Genomic DNA, 19,874 nt, shown 5'->3' on the forward strand with positions numbered 1-19,874 from the left:
GCCTGGTGGTGCATTGGGTCATTGTTCTGTTGAAAAACAAATGATAGTGGGACTAAGCACAAACCAGATGGGATGGCGTATCGCTGCAGAATGCTGTGGTAGCCATGCTGGTTAAGTGCGCCTTGAATTCTAAATAAATCCTTGACAGCGTCACCAGCAAAGCACCCCCACACCATCACACCTCCTCCATGCTTCACGGTGGGAACTACACATGCAGAGATGATCCATTCACCTACTCTGCGTCTCACAAAGACACAGCGGTTGGAACCAAAAATATCAATTTTGGACTCATCCGACCAAAGGACAGATTATCCATTGCTTGTGTTTCTTGGCCCACGCAAGTCTCTTTTTCTTATAGGTGTCCTTTAGTAGTGTTGCTCTGCAGAAATTCAACCATGAAGGCCTGATTCAAGCAGTCTCCCCTGAACAGATGATGTTGAGATGTGTCTGTTACATGAACTCTGTCAAGCATTTATTTGGGCTGCAATTTCTGTGGCTGGTAAGTCTAATGAACTTATCCTCTGCTGCAGAGGTATCTCTTGGTCTTCCTTTCCTGTGGCGGTCCTCATGAGAGCCAGTTTCTTCATAGCGCTTGATGGTTTTTGCGACTGAAACTTTCAAAGTTCTTAATTTTCCAGATTGGCTGACCTTCATGTCTTAAAGTAATGATGGACTGTAATTTCTCTTTACTTATTTGAGCAGTTATTTCCATAATATGGACTTGGTCTTTTACCAAATAGGACTTCTCTATGCCACCCCTACCTTGTCACAACAACTGATTGGCTCAAAAGGTATTAAGAAAGAAAGAAATTCCACAAATTAACAAGGCACACCTGTTAATTGCAATGCATTCCAGGTGACTACCTCATGAATAGTTTTTATTTATTTAACTAGGCAGGTCAGTTAAGAACAAATTCTTATTTACAATGACAGCCTATGAGCAGTGGGTTAAGTGCTAGAGCAACAGATTTGTACCTTGTCAGCTCAGGGATTCGATCTAGCAATCTTTCAGTTACCGGCCCAACGCTCTAACTACTAGGCTACCTGCCACCCCATGAAGCTGGTTGAGAGAATGCAAAAGAGTGTGCAAAGCTGTGATCGAGGCAAAGGGTGGCTACTTTGAAGAATCTAAAATTAAAAAAATAAGTATTTGTTTAACACTTTTTTTGGTTACTACATGATTCCATTAGTGCTATTTCATAGTTTTGACGTCTTCACTATTATTTTCCAATGTAGAAAATAGTCAAAACAAAGAAAAACCCTGGAATGAGTAGGTGTGCTCAAACATTTTACTGGTACTGTATATGCGAGAAAGGCAGAATAAAACTCCCTCAGAGTGTGTGGAAACTCAGCTCTCCCCGGTTGCGTAAATGCTTGTTAAACCTAGAGATAGTTTTACCTCGGCGGCGCTTCTGAGGCAGACGCCTTCACATCGTCACTCTCTCGGCACTCTTTTAATCCAGGCATATTTTTTTCACCACTCTTTCTTTTCCATAAGAGCAGTCATCGATCTTCATTTGTCACTTAACCTCCATGTAGATGAGGAAGGGGAGTATGTGTATTTGTGTGTGTGTGTGTGTGTGTGTGTGTGTGTGTGTGTGTGTGCACACAACTCTTTGATTTCCTATAGGCCCCCTGGCTGCAACCCCAGATGCAAATTGAAACTATTTGCGTTGAGGAATAAGGGGGCAAACATGACTATCGACTACAAGAGTCAATATCAACTGTTAATGAAACTTTGCATATCCAACACTATAGCTTGGGTAATGAGACAGCGGCAGCTGCACACAGACTCACACACATACTACAGTTTTAGGTTAAGAGATGCAAACACACACACAGCTTATCATAAAGAGAAGCAACGTCTGATAACCTGCAATGTCTGACAACCTGCAGGGCTGCCAAATGTTTCGTCTGAAAACAAAGGAAGAGAAACACCAAAAGGTAAGCAACACATAGCTTACATCCGTTCGTACTGGAACCCCCCACTATATAAACAAACTGTACAGGCGGAAGACAGGTATCAAGGTGATGCAAGACAATATGCAATGCAACCTATACAATGCAACCTATACAATGCACTGACACCTAAACCATCCCTGTTATAGGACACTTCTACAAGACTCATGGAAACTCAGCTTAGGTCTGAGGCTCACCGCAGCCATTATCTAGCAGTGTTATTTTGCCTCGGCAACTTCGAATTGATTAGCCAGGTAGTCCATTTGTCTGCTGCCCCCCCCCCACACCACTTCTAAATAATTGAGTTAATACTGCGACTGGAGGTGTGTGTGTGCGCGACCGAATGTGTCTGTGTGTGGGGACCCGGGCTAATATCAACTTGATTACATCAAGGCAGCTGCGGAACTTGACACTTGCTGAATTTGTCAGCATTAATCGGCGGGGCCCTGTCACTAGATCCGTCAGCATCCCAGATAATTATGGAGTCGGGCTAATGATGCCGCTAGCTGGCTTGACGTCGAGCGAAGGGAGGAAGCTTAACTTTTTTCCCCCCGCGCTCCCTCTCTCGTTCGGTTGATAATGAAGAGACTCATCTCCTTTTGACTGGGGAGATCATCACTGGAAAAGGTGTGATTTTATGGAAAAGGCGTGATTTTATGGAAAGGGCGTGATTTTATGGAAAAGGCATGTTTGTATTGGTCGCAGTTTCTTGTTTGTCGTTGAGGTGATGAATAAGTATCTGAATATTATGGAGTTTATCCTGGGTAGGTCGTACAATAACATTTTTTGTGTGTAGAGGTATAGAAGATAATTGTATTGCAAATCAACACTTATCAACACGTACTGTATTGCAAGTGGCAAATGGTACTATTACAACAAGACAAGGCCTCAATAGCTTACCACCCTTGGAGAGAATCTCGGCATTGGTGATGACGTGAAATGTGACATTCTGCGCTCTTGTAGTACAGGTTGCATCAAAGTACAAATATCAATATTTTGATTACATATTTAAGTAGCATTTGCAGACAGTGGCAAACGGTCAGTTTGGGTCACCCATAAGCTCTAGTGTGAAAATACACTATATATATATACACACACAAAAGCATGTGGACACCCCTTCAAATGACTGAATTTGGCTATTTCAGCCACACCCGTTACTGACAGGTATATAAAATCGGGCACACAGCCATGCAATCTCCATAACCAAACATTGACAGTAGAACGGGCTTCCTGAAGAGCTCCGTGACATTCAACATGGCAACTTCACAGGATGCCACCTTTCCAACAAGTTAGTTTGTCAATATTCTGCCTTGCTAGAGCTGCCCCGGTCAACTATAAGTGCTGTCTGTTATTGTGAAGTGGAAACATCTAGGAGCAACAACGGTTCAGCCACAAAGTGGTAGGCCACACAAGCTCAAATACCGCAGAGCGCTGAAGCGCGTCTCATGTAAAAATAGTTTGTCCTCGGTTGCAACACTCACTACTGAGTTTCAAACTGCCTTTGGAAGCAACGACAGCACAATTACTGTTCGTCCAGGAACTTCATGAAATGGGTTTCCATGGCCGAGCAGCCGCACACACACAAGCCTAAGGTGGAGGAGGAATAATGGTATGGGGCCGTTTTTCATGGTTTGGGCTAGGCCCACCTTCTTAGTTCCAGTAGAGGGAAATCTTAATGCTACAGCATACTAGACGATTCTGTGCTTCCAACTTTGTGGCAACACTTTGGAGAAGGCACTTTCCTGTTTCAGCATGACAATGCCCACATGCACAAAGCGAGGTCCATACAGAAATGGTTTGTCGAGATCAGTGTGGAAAAACTTGATTGGCCTGCACAGAGCCCTGACCTCAACCTCATCGAACACCTTCGGGATTAATTGGAACAACGAGTGCGAGCCAGGCCTAATCACCCAACATCAGTGCCTGACCTCACTAATGCTTTTCTGGCTGAATGGAAGCCAGTCCCCGCAGAAATGTTCTAACGTCTAGTGGAAAGCCCTCACAAAGGAGTGGAGGCTGTTATAGCAGTGAAGGGTGGGAAGGGTGGGAAGAGCAGGTGTGCACATACAGTATATCACAAAAGTGAGTACACCCCTCACATTTTTGTAAATATTTGAGTATATCTTTACATGTGACAACACTGAAGAGGTGACACTTTGCTACAATGTAAAGTAGTGAGTGTACAGCTTGTATAACAGTGTAAATTTGCTGTCCCCTCAAAATAACTCAACACACAGCCATTAATGTCTAAACTGCTGGCAACAAAAGTGAGTACACCCCTAAGTCAAAATGTCCAAATTGGGCCCAAAGTGTCAATATTTCCCTTCCCGGTGGGGGCTCAGTCTCCAAAGGGAGGGGATCATGCTCTGCTTCAGCATGTCACAGTACATGTTGGCATTCATGGTTCCCTCAATGAACTGTAGCTCCCCAGTGCCGGCAGCACTCACGCAGCCCCAGACCATGACACTCCCACCACCATGCTTGACTGTAGGCAAGACACACTTGTCTTTGTACTCCTCACCTGGTTGCCGCCACACACGCTTGAGACACCATCTGAACCAAATAAGTTTATCTTGGTCCCATCCGACCACAGGACATGATTTCAGTAATCCATGTCCTTAGTCTGCTTGTCTTCAGCAAACTGTTTGCGGGCTTTCTTGTGCATCATCTTTAGAAGAGGCTTCCTTCTGGGACGACAGCCATGCAGACCAATTTGATGCAGTGTACGGCGTATGGTCTGAGCACTAACAGGCTGACCCCCCACCCCTTCAACCTCTGCAGCAATGCTGGCAGCACGCATACGTCTATTTCCAAAAGACAACCTCTGGATATGACGCTGAGCACGTGCACTCAACTTCTTTGGTCGACCATGACGAGGCCTGTTCTGAGTGGAACCTGTCCAGTTAAACCGCTGTATGGTCTTGGCCACCATGCTGCAGCTCAGTTTCAGGGTCTTGGCAATCTTCTTATAGCCCACCAGGCCATCTTTATGTAGAGCAACAATGATTTTGTATCAGATCCTCAGAGAGTTCTTTGCCATGAGGTGCCATGTTGAACTTCCAGGGACCAGTCAGTATGAGGGAGTGTGAGAGCGATGACACCAAATTTAACACACCTGCTCCCCATTCACACCTGAGACCTTGTAACACTAACGAATCACATGACACCGGGGAGGGGAAATGGCTAATTGGGCCCAATTTGGACATTTTCACTTAGGGGTGTGCTCACTTTTGTTGCCAGCGGTTTAGACATTAATGGCTGTGTGTTGAGTTATTTTGAGGGGACAGCAAATTTACACTGTTATACAAGCTGTACACTCACTATTTTACATTGTAGCAAAGTGTCATTTCTTCAGGGTTGTCACATGAAAAGATATACTCAAATATTTACAAAAATGTGAAGGGTGTACTCATTTTTGTGATATACTGTACTTTTGGTCATGTAGTGTAACAAAGCTTCTCTGGACACATTTGTAAAGAAAAGTAGTACTCTCTTATATAAAACGGCACTTGCGTTACATAGGCTACCGATTGTTTATCTCTGGCTTGAAAATGTATGAGGTACAGAAAGCCTACCCTGGACATGAAAGTCACTCCAAATTAGAGTGTCTTACAAAATAAAAACGCACCCAAAATGAGAATGAAGCACCCTCCCGGAGATCAAATGACTGCAGCAAAAATTGCTACTGCACGTATTGCGCCGCATCAAACGGAACTGCCAAAACTAACAGATGCAGCTATGTTGTTCCAAATGGAGGAGAGCTTAATGTATAGTAACTGGTCATTATAGCAAAAAGGTACAGCGCCCTCCGAGGGGCTAGAAATCACCACTAAAGCAGAGACCTCCATTTTAACACAGTGATATTCAATCGCCTTTCAGTAAAATTAGGCTAGTTGTTTTCACATTCGTCTTTCCCTGACTGTGTTGTGTGTTTGTGTCAAGATTATAATTTCACTTAAAATATGTGTTTTGAGTTGTATGTGTGTGTGTGAGTGTAAGAGTGTGTGCGTGGGGGTGCATTTTTCAGTAAGGAAGGAGTCTCTGTCACACAAACACACAAACTAGTTCTTGTCACAGTGTATTGATGGAGACCACCATATGTCACGCACGGGAAATAATGGAAAGACGACGCCTGCCAACTTTTGATTGAGCATTACTGCCAGTGATGCATGTGCCTTTCACTAAACAGACAATTAAATCAATATTCAAAAGCTGGATGGGAGTCGAGCAGGGAGACGATGGTCGGTTAAGTGCACAAGCTGCTGGGTCAGATAATTCAGCAGCCTTTTGCACATTTCAGTGCATGGTAAAACTAGGCTAAAGCATGCAATATATTCCCCTCCTGTTACGTGTACACATTGGATACGTTTATACTATAATGAAGTGCATTGCAGTTTACCAGTCCCAAATAATGTTTTTGCTCTGGGTAGTTGCATGGGCCAATTTAGTACATCGATTCACGACAGTCTCAAGCCATTGTATATATTAGGAGTTGACTTTAGCTGACAAGCGTAGTGACAAAAACCCTTGTGTGACGCCCTTTTCATAGGTTACCATTTTTTTTACTAGTTTATCCATATTACGTACTTATATCAGAATATCCTCACGTTTATATCTCTGCAGTCAAGATGAAATCACAACCCCACAGAGTTCAAAGTCTCTCCTTCCCAACCTGCTTAACTTCACATTTCCAAATACTGTTTAATATTCTAGAACTGTTTTGTTCAGCAGCAGTCGGTAATGCGTGAACTTCAAAGGCAGTTTTCTCATTAGGTGACTGGTGGAAATCCCTGTCAATCATTCACTGTTCTAAGAAAAAAAACACCTCCAAAATGACAAGCTCAACTCTGGTCTTCTTTCATGATACTTCATAAAAATACCTAAGTGTCAAAGAAATCATTGTGCATCTCACCAAAAATATACACTATATAAACAAAAGTTTGTGGACAAGTCCTTCAAATTAGTTGATTTGGCTATTTCAGCCACACCCATTGCTGACAGGTGTATAAAATTGAGCACACAGCCATACATTCTCTATACACAAACATTGGCAGTAGAATGGCCTTACCGAACAGCTCAGTTCAACGTGGCACCGTCATAGGATGCCATCTTTCCAACAAGTCAGTTAGTCAAATATCTAGCCTGCTAGAGCTTCCCCGGTCAACTGTAAGTGCTGTTATTGTGAAGTGGAAACGTCTAAGAGCAACAACGGCTCAGCTGTGAAGTGGTAGGCCACACAAGCTCACAGAACAGGACCGCCGAGTGCTGAAGCGCGTAAAAATCATCTGTACTCGGTTGCAACACTCACAACCGAGTTCCAAACTGCCTCTGGATACAACATCAGCACAAGTACGGTTCTTTGGGAGCTTCATGAAGTGGGTTTCCATGGCCGAGCAGCCGCGCACAAGCCTAAGATCACCATGCGCAATGCCAATCGTCGGCTGGAGTGACGTAAAGCTCGTCACCATTGGATTCTGGAGCAGTGGAAACACATTCTCTGCAGTAAAGAATCACACTTCACGATCTGGCAGTCCGGCGGACGAATCAGGATTTGGAGGATGCCAGGAGAACGCTACCTGCCCCAATGCATAGTGCCAACTGTAAAGTCTGGTGGAGCAGGAATAATGGTCTGGGTCTGTTTTTCATGGTTCGAGCTAGCCCACCCCCCTTCCCTCCCGTTAGTTCAAGTAAAGGGAAATCTTAACACTACAGCATACAATTACATTCTAGACAATTCTCTGCTCCCAACTTTGTGTCAACAGTTTAATTAAGGGAACGCCCTTTCCTGATTCAGCATGACAATGTCCCCGAGCACAAAGAGCGGCCATACAGAAATGGTTTGTCAAGATCGGGGTGGAAGAACTTGACTGGCCTGCCCAGACCTCAACCACATTGAACACCTTTGGAATTAATTGGAACGCCGACTGCGAGACAGGCCTAATCACCCAACATCAATGCTTGAAATCACTAATGCTCTTGTGGCTGAATGGAAGCAAGTCCCAGTAATGTTCCAACATCTAGTGGAAAGCCTTCCCAGAAGAGAGGATGCTGTTACAGCAGCAAAGGGGGGACCAACTCCATATTACTGCCCATGATTTTGGAATGAGATGTTCAACACACTAACAAAGCTGAAAACAAAAAGTGTGCACTCTGCATTGGCTACTATAACCTCAAATATAATCTAGGCGAGTAACATTTTTAGAGTAGCCTAGTGAATCGGGACAGAGCAGCCTAGTGAGTTTGGAGTAGCCTAGAGCGTGTGGAGTAGCCTAGAGAGTCAGGAATATTGTCAACATACTCTTAAAGAGTATTGGGGTGTTACTTTCTGATCTTGACACGCCCCAGCAGCCTCCCTCCGCCTCCTTCCCTTGTCCCTCCCCCTTGGTCATTAATCGCAAAGTATTTACCCCTGCTTGGGAACTTTGCTTTCAATTAGTCTTTTCTCCTGCTTCTCGACAGGGGCCAAAGTTGTCCTTTGAGTGGCTCAAGCTGTCAAGCGCATGCGTGTTTCCATGGTGAATGATTTACTGATTATTATAAGGAATTAATAGATCAAAGGCAGTCGCATGACAGGCGATCAATCAGGCATCAAATCAAGGATGGCTATCCACGAGTGGAATACAGAGTCTGAAACACTAGATAAAATGAGCGAACACACGTCCAATTGCATTAGGTCTATTATCTCTGTGTGTGAACGTTCAATAGGCCGATGGGGTTTGACAACATATATGTGAATATGAACCTGTGACAGAAAACTGGAAAGTATTTCCATGATCTACAGGCTGGTAAATACTTTTTTTCTGGCCAATTTGAAAAAAGGTGTAACATTTATCTCCTTTTGGTTGTAAGCTAAATATGTATAACACAGAAGGTCCGTTATGAATGTGTGTATATTTAGGGTTATTTTAAATAAGGATGGGAAACGGCGAACTTGAGAGGATTTTACGGGGAACTTGAGGAAACGACTTCAGGGTTGTGCTTACCTACGGACCGCCTTGGCGCTTGCTGCTTTCTCCTCGGCATGCTGCTGGTAGACTTTCCGCTTGACTTTTCATGCAGAGACCAAAATAAAAGACGACCCAAGAGGAAACCAGTGCAACGAAATCAAAGCAAATATCTCGTCGTTTTGTCCTTCTCTTCAATAGAATCGGAATAGAAATGTCGCTTCCCGTTCTTTGACTGGCAAAGGAAGTCTGCGCGTCGGTGAAAGTATAATTTTTTATAAAAACCGAATTAATCTTTCCGCAATTGTTTGGCAAATGTCAAGAACCCAATAGCATATCTCTAAACAAAAATATGTTTCTCTATGGATGTTTTGAGTAGAAAGAGTAATAACTCATTGCATGATGATCAAAAATAGCAAGACCTCCGTTTAGGTTTCAGTATAACCGTGGAGAACGTGGACAGCAGCCAAAGCCTCTTCAATCCCGCCGTGCTTCCATGACAAAAAAAAGGATTCCACCCCTAGAACGACACTTTATAACCGATTTTCGCGTAGAAAGTAACAAAGAAGTCTTTCAATGTATCACAAACTTCCACGGCGATGGATAACGTTCCAAACTGTTTCTGCACAGGTGCTGTTCGGTTGTTCAATCTCTGCAAGTCGACACAAAATGGGAGAGAGAGCTGGGATATGGACATTAGAGGGTTATGTCAATCAGTCCGTGTCAGTCAGTCAGTCATGATAGCCACGGCAGAAAGCTCAAACGGCTATGCCGCCAATAAAGCTACTTTCTGTCTCTCTTCAAGCGACCGAAACACCCAGAGCTCGATTCGGATAGCCTATTCCGACGATACTCACAAAAATGATGTCCTTTCGGCTTTCATGTGGACAGTTGATGTATTACTGCTCCAAAGACTTTTCATAAACAAGCGAAACGCCAACAGCTACTCCACGAAAGGATACGAGTGTGGACCTATTGCTTATGTTTTACTCCAGATGGCGAAGCGGGGGTCTCGTCTCCGCAGTGAGAAATATGTATCGCACATTGGGGGGATGCGCGACTGATCAGACAGGCTCAACTGATAGACAGACACATCGAGTTGCCTTTCCTGCCTCTCCGTTACTCCACCCCTCTGGAAGCGTCACTCTGACAGTCAGAGCCCACCGTGTCAATCTTTTTAATTGTTCTGTTTTTTTCTCTCCATTATTTTCTATAACAGGATTATAAAACAGCCCCTGTCCAATGCAGTGCTATGCTGAATAAAGTGTCTCCACGTCCATGCATTATGATGGTTGGTTTTCAAATTCGTTTTTAGCATACGAGACAATAAGCCAACAGCGTAGGCCGTATGTCTTAGGTTATTACTGCCTTCGTTTTGCATGGACTGCAAAATAGAAAGAACTGATAATAAAAACAGAAAATAACAGTGACAGGATATTCTGTAGGCTATTCTGTTCTGCTATTCTTTTCTCTTCAGAAATGCATTCTTTCTTGATCTTTTTAGGCCACATATTAGATTGCAGAGCGTCTGTAAAGGTGTTTAGCATTTTTACCTCTTCAGTGACACCCTTAAAAATGGGCATTGAAAGTTGCAGATTGATTCGCTACACCTTGCTAAGAAGTGACTGCTTCGCATGGGAAGGGGAGGGGCGCCGAGTGCACAAGTCCACTGTGACTGCAACCGTGCACTGCACTCCATCCCTATTCATTACTTATTCATCAATTTCTAACATTCACTATGTTATTAACATGCTGATACAACTGATTCTGCCCGACCGCATCGAGGAAGAGTGGCTATTTGTACAATAAGTGATAGCCAAGCTGTTGAAAGTATTCTATACCTACGACATCAAGAGAACCCCAATTGACCGTGCAGTTAGTTTTCCTTTTATTTTTTTTATGAGATGCTCTTTGGCTACTGTGTGAGTGCATCTGTTACCTAATGCACTTTTGATGGCGCTAAATAGGCTAGCCTATAACTTGGGTGACATTGAAGCTGTGTTACGTTGCACAGCAGTATATACGCACCTCTCTACCCATCACCCCATGCAGCGGATATTTGGGAGAATTTCCCAGCGCAGCCCAGCTTCCATCACCACCACGGCCTCTGGTTCTTGCAAATGCACCAACTCTATACAAATTATCGGGCGCATGGATGTGTCTGTGAGAGACGGATTAACTTTCCAACGCCCGGGCGGGCGGCCGGCAGACGAACCTTGCTTAAAACTGACCCTGGGTGAGTTCTCGGAATTTGCACCATATGTTAGCCTCTATCTGTTCAAGTTTCACGCCGCACGACTTCACTCCTTTTTTATGTTAGATATTTTTCTCAAGTCAAAAAGTAACACATGATTAACCAAGAGACTACAGTCATCGTTTTACCCACTAAAATAAAATCCTTACTTCTCAGTGTGCGACATTCTTGAGACATTGCCAACGTGTTATCAAACTGATCATACGTGGTTGTCGGAAGAGGCTAATAATGTGGCAATATTTCCAAGTACCGCCCCAACATCTATCTACCCATCCCTCCATCCACCTCGGCATGCCTGTCGCGATTGATGTTTCTTACGTCACTAATCTTCAATCAGATAGTGAGTGCATCCGGATGTAGAGCTGACAAGGACAGGCGAGGGTTTTATGCACATTATGGACAGAGCACGTTGTTATAGGAGCTTTTTCATAGTGAATAGGCCTCCTGAGTTTTTAAAGATTATACGACTTCTCAAGCTGCGTTTACAGTTGTAAGTGTTAAGTTTTACTATTGGAACATTTTAATTGTAATTTCATATTCTTAAGCTGCATTATTTTACACAATTGTTATTTTTATTATTGTTGTTGTTATTATTATTATTTTGACAGTGTGATTTGACATAGGATACCCATGAGATGTGTTAAGTTAACACTTTTTGGTCAACAGTAAAAAACAATTAATATATTAATATATGTTTTGTCTTACTTAATATAGATGTTTACCTTATGGAATTCTATACATTTGATCCGATGTTGAACCATGCAACCTTTCACCCTGCCTTAGTTGTACGCCCCGTCCAGTGTGCAGTTTAGCATAACAGCAGCGTCTTATGTTGTCTTTCTTGTTTGTATTCTTTCTTTCTATAAGCTATTGCTTGCATTTGTGTGTGTGTGTGTGTGTGTGTAATTTACGTATAGACCAGTTGACAGAATTCAGAAGTTAGACTATTAGAAATATGACAAACTATTCAACCAAAAGTGTGTCGCATAGTGTATTACATTTATTGTGTAGAGCTTAATTCGTTGCCCGTTATTCACTCGTGAATGCTCTGACGATAACAGAACGCCACGCAAAATGTATTTTTCAAGGCAAAAATCTGTTCAGAAGAACATTTACCACGGGTTCATAATGGTTCATAGTGAATGAAAACACTTCTAGACAATGCTTTCCTCCTCATGCTCAATAACAATGCAGTTAAACTTGAACTCAAAGTGATTGTCATTTGACATTCCCGAGGAACTTGCACAAAATATGCCTGATAAATAATTTGTTTAATTTAGAGTTCATACTTTTTTGTTAGCTAAAAAGCCCTGAGTGTATGACATTTTCCCAATGCATTGTGCTGTATTCAAAGTAAGATGTCAAATCATTCGTTCCTCCTTGTTCTCCTGTGTTGTTAACTTTCATAATATGCATGGCATTGAAAATGTGTTATAATATTTATGCCACGGTCATATGGACTGAAAGTGAAGCTCTGCAATATTGTAGGCCTATATTTTAATTAAGGTGCTATTTCAGATTAGTTTATTATGGAAAATGTATCTAGATACACATTATATGTTATGTGATATTATCTATATTTGTACACACCAAAGTACACATCGTGCTGTTTGCTTTCTTGTCAGCCCAAAGGAAGGCAGTCACATGCAGCTCACACATACATACATACATGCACATTGCAGATGCATGCTTGCAAATACATGCACTGGTATACAAACACATACCTATGCATGCAAACACACACGCAAACACACACACATACACACACACACACACACACAAGTGGTGTTGTCAGTGTGTTATGGCCCCATAAACTTACATCATAACTATAATTGTTGCTGAATGACCCTGATGACTCAACACAAACGCCCTATCACATAGGGTTCAACTGGAAAACAAGATGGTGGCTGCTCTGTAAGTCCCTAGGGATTTTTCAATGGAAGATGTGTTTAGGGCAATATATTTAAATAATGTAGCAAAATCTCACGACCAGTGCACAAGCCTAACCTCTGGTAATATGTGAGTCTGTCTGTATGTATTTTCTGTAGTGTCCACCACTATTCACAAGTTGCCATGGTGAGCAATGCTGGTGCATTACTCCTAAATCATTACATGTTACTGTATACTTACAATGTCATTAAATATCGGGTATAACTTATTTGATGTATTTTTACCTTACAAGATTATTACAAAGAAGATTCCACAATATCATAATAATAACATAGCCATGAAATATACAGGACACAAAAAAGCAGACTTTGAATTCAGCTTTTTTATTAACTTTGAATATAACTAAAAGCAGCCATGCTGATAGTACACCACACTATTCATTCTATCATCAACCTTGGAAAGATCAAAATAACTGAATATTTGAGAAAGAACATGGTGATTGTACAAGAGACATGGCTAAATGCAGAGTCAGGCGGCACCCTGGTGAAATCATTGCTACCATTGTCAGTAAACAACACAGAATGAAAATTGGAGGCCAGACCGTAACTCCTTGGAATATTCTTGGAATTGTGTTGCAGTTCCTTGGAAGTCTGAGGACAAGTACGACATATCCAGTGACAAGATTGAAGGGATTTTTTAAATATTATATTTTATTTTTGTAGTGCTAGGTGCTAGCACCTTTTGAAGATATTATTTATTTCATTTGACTATTTATTTTTCTCCCCTTCCTTACAGCCAGTCATAGTGAATCAGTGCATTATGGTCCAAATTGCTTCTAAGCTACACAATCCTAGGACGCCTTCACACATGTCCACACACATGTATGTCAAGATCTTACACATTTGCAAACAATAACATGGCATAGTCCCATTTCCCCCATCACATATCAAGTACCTTTTCATACTGACACAATGACAACGCGATGACGAGTCACCATCGTTTTGTGTCACCGTGGTCTCAGTTTCCTCTATGTTGAAAGAAACTCCCTTCAGTACCTGTGAACATGTTCATGTAATTGTAATGTACTGTATATTTGCATACATTCTGTTCTTTTTTCTTTTTTTTTTTAGATTGGTTAATGTGAACACCCACGGAGGGTATGGATGGTGTACAGTGATACCAGTGAGGATGAAGCTACCATTTCATCCCTGATTTTACATACTACACCGGCTGAAGGCCCAGTGCAAGAAGGTGAGGGAACAATCCTAAAGTAGCCTACTGTTTACTCAAACAAACAGCCTCATCCCAAACATTTGTGATATACAAACTAAATGTATATGGATTTTATTTTTAAGCTTTTATTGATAAGGTAAGGATAAGATATTTAGCCAGAGCTAGATTACTCTTTAACCCCTTAATTTTACAGCCCCTAAATGTAACTTGGAAGTGGGTAAGATGGCAATGTAATATCCAAGAAAAGTTTCTCAAACATGTCAAGAATAGTAATGGAAGTTTTTGTCCAGAAAACTCTTGAAGCTTACAATGCAGAAAATATGTCTAGCCAATATATTTATTTTGTTACTAATTGACACATGATTGACAAATTAACTTTTTTTTATTACATGTAAAGTTTAGATACAAAGTGTTATGTCTATATTTATTCATTATTACATTTTTAGCAAAGCTTCTGACAAAATGTTTGAGTGTGACGCTTCTTTCGACCTGCTATCAGAGAACCTCATTGTCAGTCACCCTAAGAAACAGGGGCGGACTGGAGATACAACTCACCACCATAACTGTACCGCTTCTCTAGCCATTTTGTTTCATTCCCTGCTGTGCTGCCTATCTGTCTCAGCATCTTCTCACTCTGTGCTTCTTCTTGTGCTTCTTCTTGTTCTCTGTCTGTCTGTCTGTCTATCTGTCTGTCTGTCTGTCTGTCTGCCTGCTTAAGTTTTATAGATATACGTTATAAAAGCCAAGTGAACAACATAGGCTATATTGTAAATTAGTGCCTGTCATATGTGTTCTGCAGCAACACTAACCACACGTTTTACTTACTATTACAGTTGATGGCACCAGCCCAGGATTTGGTTGGACCCAAATCATGAGTAACCGTCTTGTAAAGTAATTCACAGTTCTTTATTATTTATTATACTTCTTAGACTACTAAGGGATTCAAACAATGTTTTATCTAACACTTCCAAGCAGGAATGCATGATTCAAGATATTATGATGTTCAGGCTAATCCAGTGACGGTCATGGAATTTTGGATTGACAATTGGACTGTAGTTTAGAGCTGGGCGATATGGCAAACAATCCATATCGCGATAAATGGAAAATGTTTTTGTGATAATGATAAATCAGGGATAAATTAATAAATATTTTTTGGGGGATGTGCTAGAGCTGGGTGATATGGGCAAAATGTTATTTTGTGACAAACTATTTTGCTCGATAGCAAAAAATACAACAATGTATTTTTTTTTATGGACAGCTACTTTAAAGCAGGTCTTTAGACATTTTTTCCCAGTGCCAAGTAAGATACCTGCTATGGTAGCCTATGATTGAAAAAGTAAGCTATTTCATCTAACATTTCCAGGAAATGAATTATTGATATTTTGATATGTAACCTGTCAAAATAGGATCCAGAATGATCCAATTTATTTCAGACTCTTCAGAGAATTTGCCGACATCTTTGTGCATATTGGCCTATTGGCTACATTATTCACCACCTGAGGAGGTGGGAACTCAAAACACTTTGCTGGATTGCTAAATCTAAATATGATATTGTTGCTATACACTGAGGGTACAAGACTGAGGGCTATTTCCATGACAGACTGACCAGGTGAATCCAGGTGAAAGCTATGATCCATTATTGATGTCACTTGTTAAGTACACTTCAATCAGTGCAGATTAAGGGGATGAGACAGGTTAATGAAGGACTTTTAAGCCTTGAGACAATTGAGACATGGATTGTGTATGTGTGCCATTCAGAGGGTGAATGGGCAATACATAATATATAAGTGCCTTTGAACGGGGTATGGTAGTAGGTGCCAGGTGCACCGATTTGATTGTGTCAAGAACTGTAACGCAGCTGGGTTTTTCACACTATTAAGAATGGTCCACCATTCAAAGGACATTAAGCCAACTTGACACAACTGCGGGAAGCATTGGAGTCAACCTGGTAGAGTCCATGCCTCAATGAATTGAGGCTGTTCTAAGGGAAAAAGGGGGTGCAATTCGATATTAGGTAGGTGTTCCTAATGTTTTGTACACTCAGTGTATAGCCATGCAGCACAGGATGCTGCTGAGGGGAGGAAGGCTCATAATAATGTCTGGAACGGATGCTCGGTTCCAGCCATTATTATGAGCTGTCCTCCCCTCCGAGTATTTGATACCGTTCCCCTGACTCCGACTCCAATCATAACCACATGCCCGTCCTCCCCAATTAAGATGCCACCAACCTCCTGTGCCATCTAGGCTAATTGGTTAATTGATTAATCTATCAGTAAAGGTAGGATAATGTCCTACAAAGACTTTCCAGCGCTAGGCCTAGGCTACTTGATGTTGGCCTATTCACTGCAAATGGTGCGCTCTACTGCCCCCTATGGCGCATCAAAACCACCCTACAGCCTACTCCTATTGTAAAGGGGTGCCATGAACTCAATATTTTAAGAAGTGAGAAATAAATCATATACTCACAGAAAGCTGTGACTCTCCTCTCTGTAACTAGAACAACAGTAGTTGCTTTGAAAACTGTATTTTGAGCATTATTGCATTTTGAGCAACGTGATATGCGTGTGCTTCTAGTAGCGGTGTGTGGGTAAAATCAGTGGGGAAGCCAGAAAAAAAACCATAATACAACCTGTGTGCTGTGATAATTGAGTTGTTTACATTATAACCTGTTAGTTCACATGCCTTGCGACAGTGATATATAGTGCATTTGGAAAGTATTCACACCCCTTGATTTTTTTCCCACATTTTGTTAAGTCACAGCCTATTTGTAAAATGTATTAAATTGCTCTTTCTTCTGTTTTCAATGATCTTTCTGTCCTTTGCTCCGTTCATCTTTTCCTCGATCCTGACTAGTCTCCCAATCCCTGCTACTGAAAAACATCCCCACAGCATGATGCTGCCACCACCATGCTTCACCGTAGGGATGGCGCCAGGTTTCCTCCTGACATGACGCTTGGCATTCAGGCCAAAGAGTTCATCTTGGTTTCATCAGACCAGAGAATCTTGTTTCTCATGGCCTGAGAGTCTTTAGGTGCCTTTTGGCAAACTCCAAGTGGTTTGTCATGTGCTTTTTACTGAGGAGTGACTTCCGTCTGACCACTCTACCATAAAGGCCTGTTTGATGGCTGCAGAGATGGTTGTCCTTCTGGAAGGTTCTCCCATCTCCACAGAGGAACTATGGAACTCCATTGGGTTCTTGGTCATCTCCCTGACCAAGGCCCTTCTCCCCCGATTTCTCAGTTTGGCCGGGCTACCAGCTCTAAGAAGAGTCTTGGCGGTTCCAAATTTCTTCCAATTAAGAATGATGAAGGCCACTGTGTTCTTTTGTACCGTCAATCCTTCCCCAGATCTATGCCTCGACACAATCCTGTCTCAGCTCTACAGACAATTCCTTCGACCTCATGGCTTGGTTTTTGCTCTGACTGTCAACTATGGGACCTTAGACAGGTGTGCGCCTTTCTAAATCATGTCCAATCAATTGAATTTACCACAGGTGGACTCCAATCCAGTTGTAGGAACATCTCAAGGATGATCAATGGAAACAGGATGCACCTGAGCTCCATTTTGAGTCTCATAGCAAAGGGTCTGAATAATTATGTTTTATTTTTTTATAAATTTGCAAACACTAAAAAAAATGTTTTTGCTTTGTCATTATGGGGTATTGTGTGTGTATTGCTGGGGTATTGTGTGTGGATTTTTATTTATTTAATACATTTCAGAATAAGGCTGTAACGTATCAAAATGCAGAAAAAGTAATGGGGTCTGAATACTTTCCGATCTACTATTCCAGCACCATTTCAACTTCAACATTTCAACATCATCAAATGACCCCTGGTTAGTCTAATACAGTGAGAACTAAAAGATACCAAAAACAATTTAGTCAAGTCAACATAAGCTAAATATGTTTCTGTACATAGTTCTGACTTCTCTGTGTGTGTGTGTGTGTGTGTGTGTGTGTGTGTGTGTGTATGTATGTATGTATGTTTGTGCAAGTAGAAAAAACATGTTGACTCACCCTACTTGTAGAGAAATGCCATCCTCCTCTATTTAATGTTGACGAAATGGTCTATCACTCTATAGTACACACTTTAAAAAAATACCTGGCTAAAATACTTGCTCGCTAACCTAACTTTCATGGGCAATGTTAGCTAGTTAACATTAGCCTTCTACATCTAGCTACATATTGAACGTTCATCCTCTCAGGCCAGGGTACAATATATGAATTAATGGTTGGAGCAGAATTGGCATTATAATCAAATTAAATCTAAATCAAACTTTATTTGTCACATGCGCCGAATACAACAAGTGTAGACTTTACCGTGAAATGCTTACTTACAAACCCTTAACCAACAGTGCTGTTCAAGAAGAAGAAAATATTTACCAAGCAGACTAAAATAAATAGTAATAATAAAAAGCAACACAATAAGAATAACAATAACGAGACTACATACAGTGGGCACCGGTACCGAGCCAGTGTGCGGGGTACAGGCTAGTTGAGGTAATCTGTACATGTACTGAAGGTGGGGGCGAAGTTACTATGCATAGATAACAAACAAACAAACAGGGAGTTGCAGCAGTGTACAAAAGGGAGGGGGGGTCAATGTAACTTTTCCGGTGGTGATTTTATTAATTGTTCAGCAGTCTTAGAAGCTGTCGATGAGCCTTTTGGTCCTAGACCTGGCGCTCCGGTACCGCTTGCCATGTACCAGTCTATAACTTGGGTGACTGGAGTCTCTGACAATTTTATGGGCTTTCCTTTGACACCACCTACTATTTTATTTATTTATTTAACCTTTATTTAACTAGGCAAGTCAGTTAAGTGCACATTCCTATTTACAATGACGGCCTAGGAACAGTGGGTTAACTGCCTTGTTCAGGGGCAGAATGACAGATTTTTACCTTGTCAGCTCGGGGACTTGATCTAGCAACCTTTTGGGTACTGGCCCAACGCTCAAACCACTAGGCTACCTGCCACCCCCGCCCCATCCAGGACCTTTATATAGGTCCTGGTTGGCAGGAAGCTTGGCCCCAGTGATGTACTGGGCCGTTCGCACTACCCTCTGTAGTGCCTTACAGTCAGATCCGGAGCAATTGCCATACCAGGCGGAGGTGCAACCGGTCAGGATGCTCTCGATGGTGCAGCTGTAGAACCCTTTGAGGATCTGGGGACCCATACAAAATCTTTCAGTCTCCTGAGGGGGGAAAAGGTTTTGGTGTGCCTTATTCACAACTGTCTTGGTATGTTTTGGACCATGATGATGGTGATGTGGACCCTAGGGAACTTGAAACACTCGACCCGCTCCACTACAGCCCTGTCGATGTTAATGAGGCCTGTTCAGCCCTTCTATTCCTGCAGTCCATGATCAGCTCCTTTGTCTTGCTCACATTGAGGGAGAGGATGATGATACACTGCCAGTTCTCTGACCTACTCCTTATAGGCCGTCTCATCGTTGTCGGTGGTCAGGCCTACCACTGTTGTGTCATCAGCAAACTTAATGATGGTGTTGGAGTCGTGTTTGGCCACGCAGTCGTGGGTGATCAAGGAATACAGAAGGGGACTAAGTACACACTCCATAAGGGGCCCCAGTGTTAAG

General features: G+C 42.1%; 1 protein-coding gene across 1 annotated transcript in view; it reads right to left on the minus strand.

Moving 5' to 3' along the window:
• Window positions 1-10,060, minus strand: part of LOC112229717 (teashirt homolog 1) — a 33,171-nt gene extending 23,111 nt beyond the window's left edge. Inside the window, exon 1 of the mRNA XM_024395704.2 lies at window positions 8,943-10,060. Coding sequence (XP_024251472.1) covers window positions 8,943-8,982 — 40 coding nt within the window. The 5' untranslated portion in view covers window positions 8,983-10,060. The remainder of the gene's footprint in view (window positions 1-8,942) is intronic.
• Window positions 10,061-19,874: the final 9,814 nt, after the last annotated feature.

The sequence above is a fragment of the Oncorhynchus tshawytscha genome, linkage group LG31, assembly GCF_018296145.1.
Source record: "Oncorhynchus tshawytscha isolate Ot180627B linkage group LG31, Otsh_v2.0, whole genome shotgun sequence".
Lineage (NCBI taxonomy): Eukaryota > Metazoa > Chordata > Actinopteri > Salmoniformes > Salmonidae > Oncorhynchus > Oncorhynchus tshawytscha.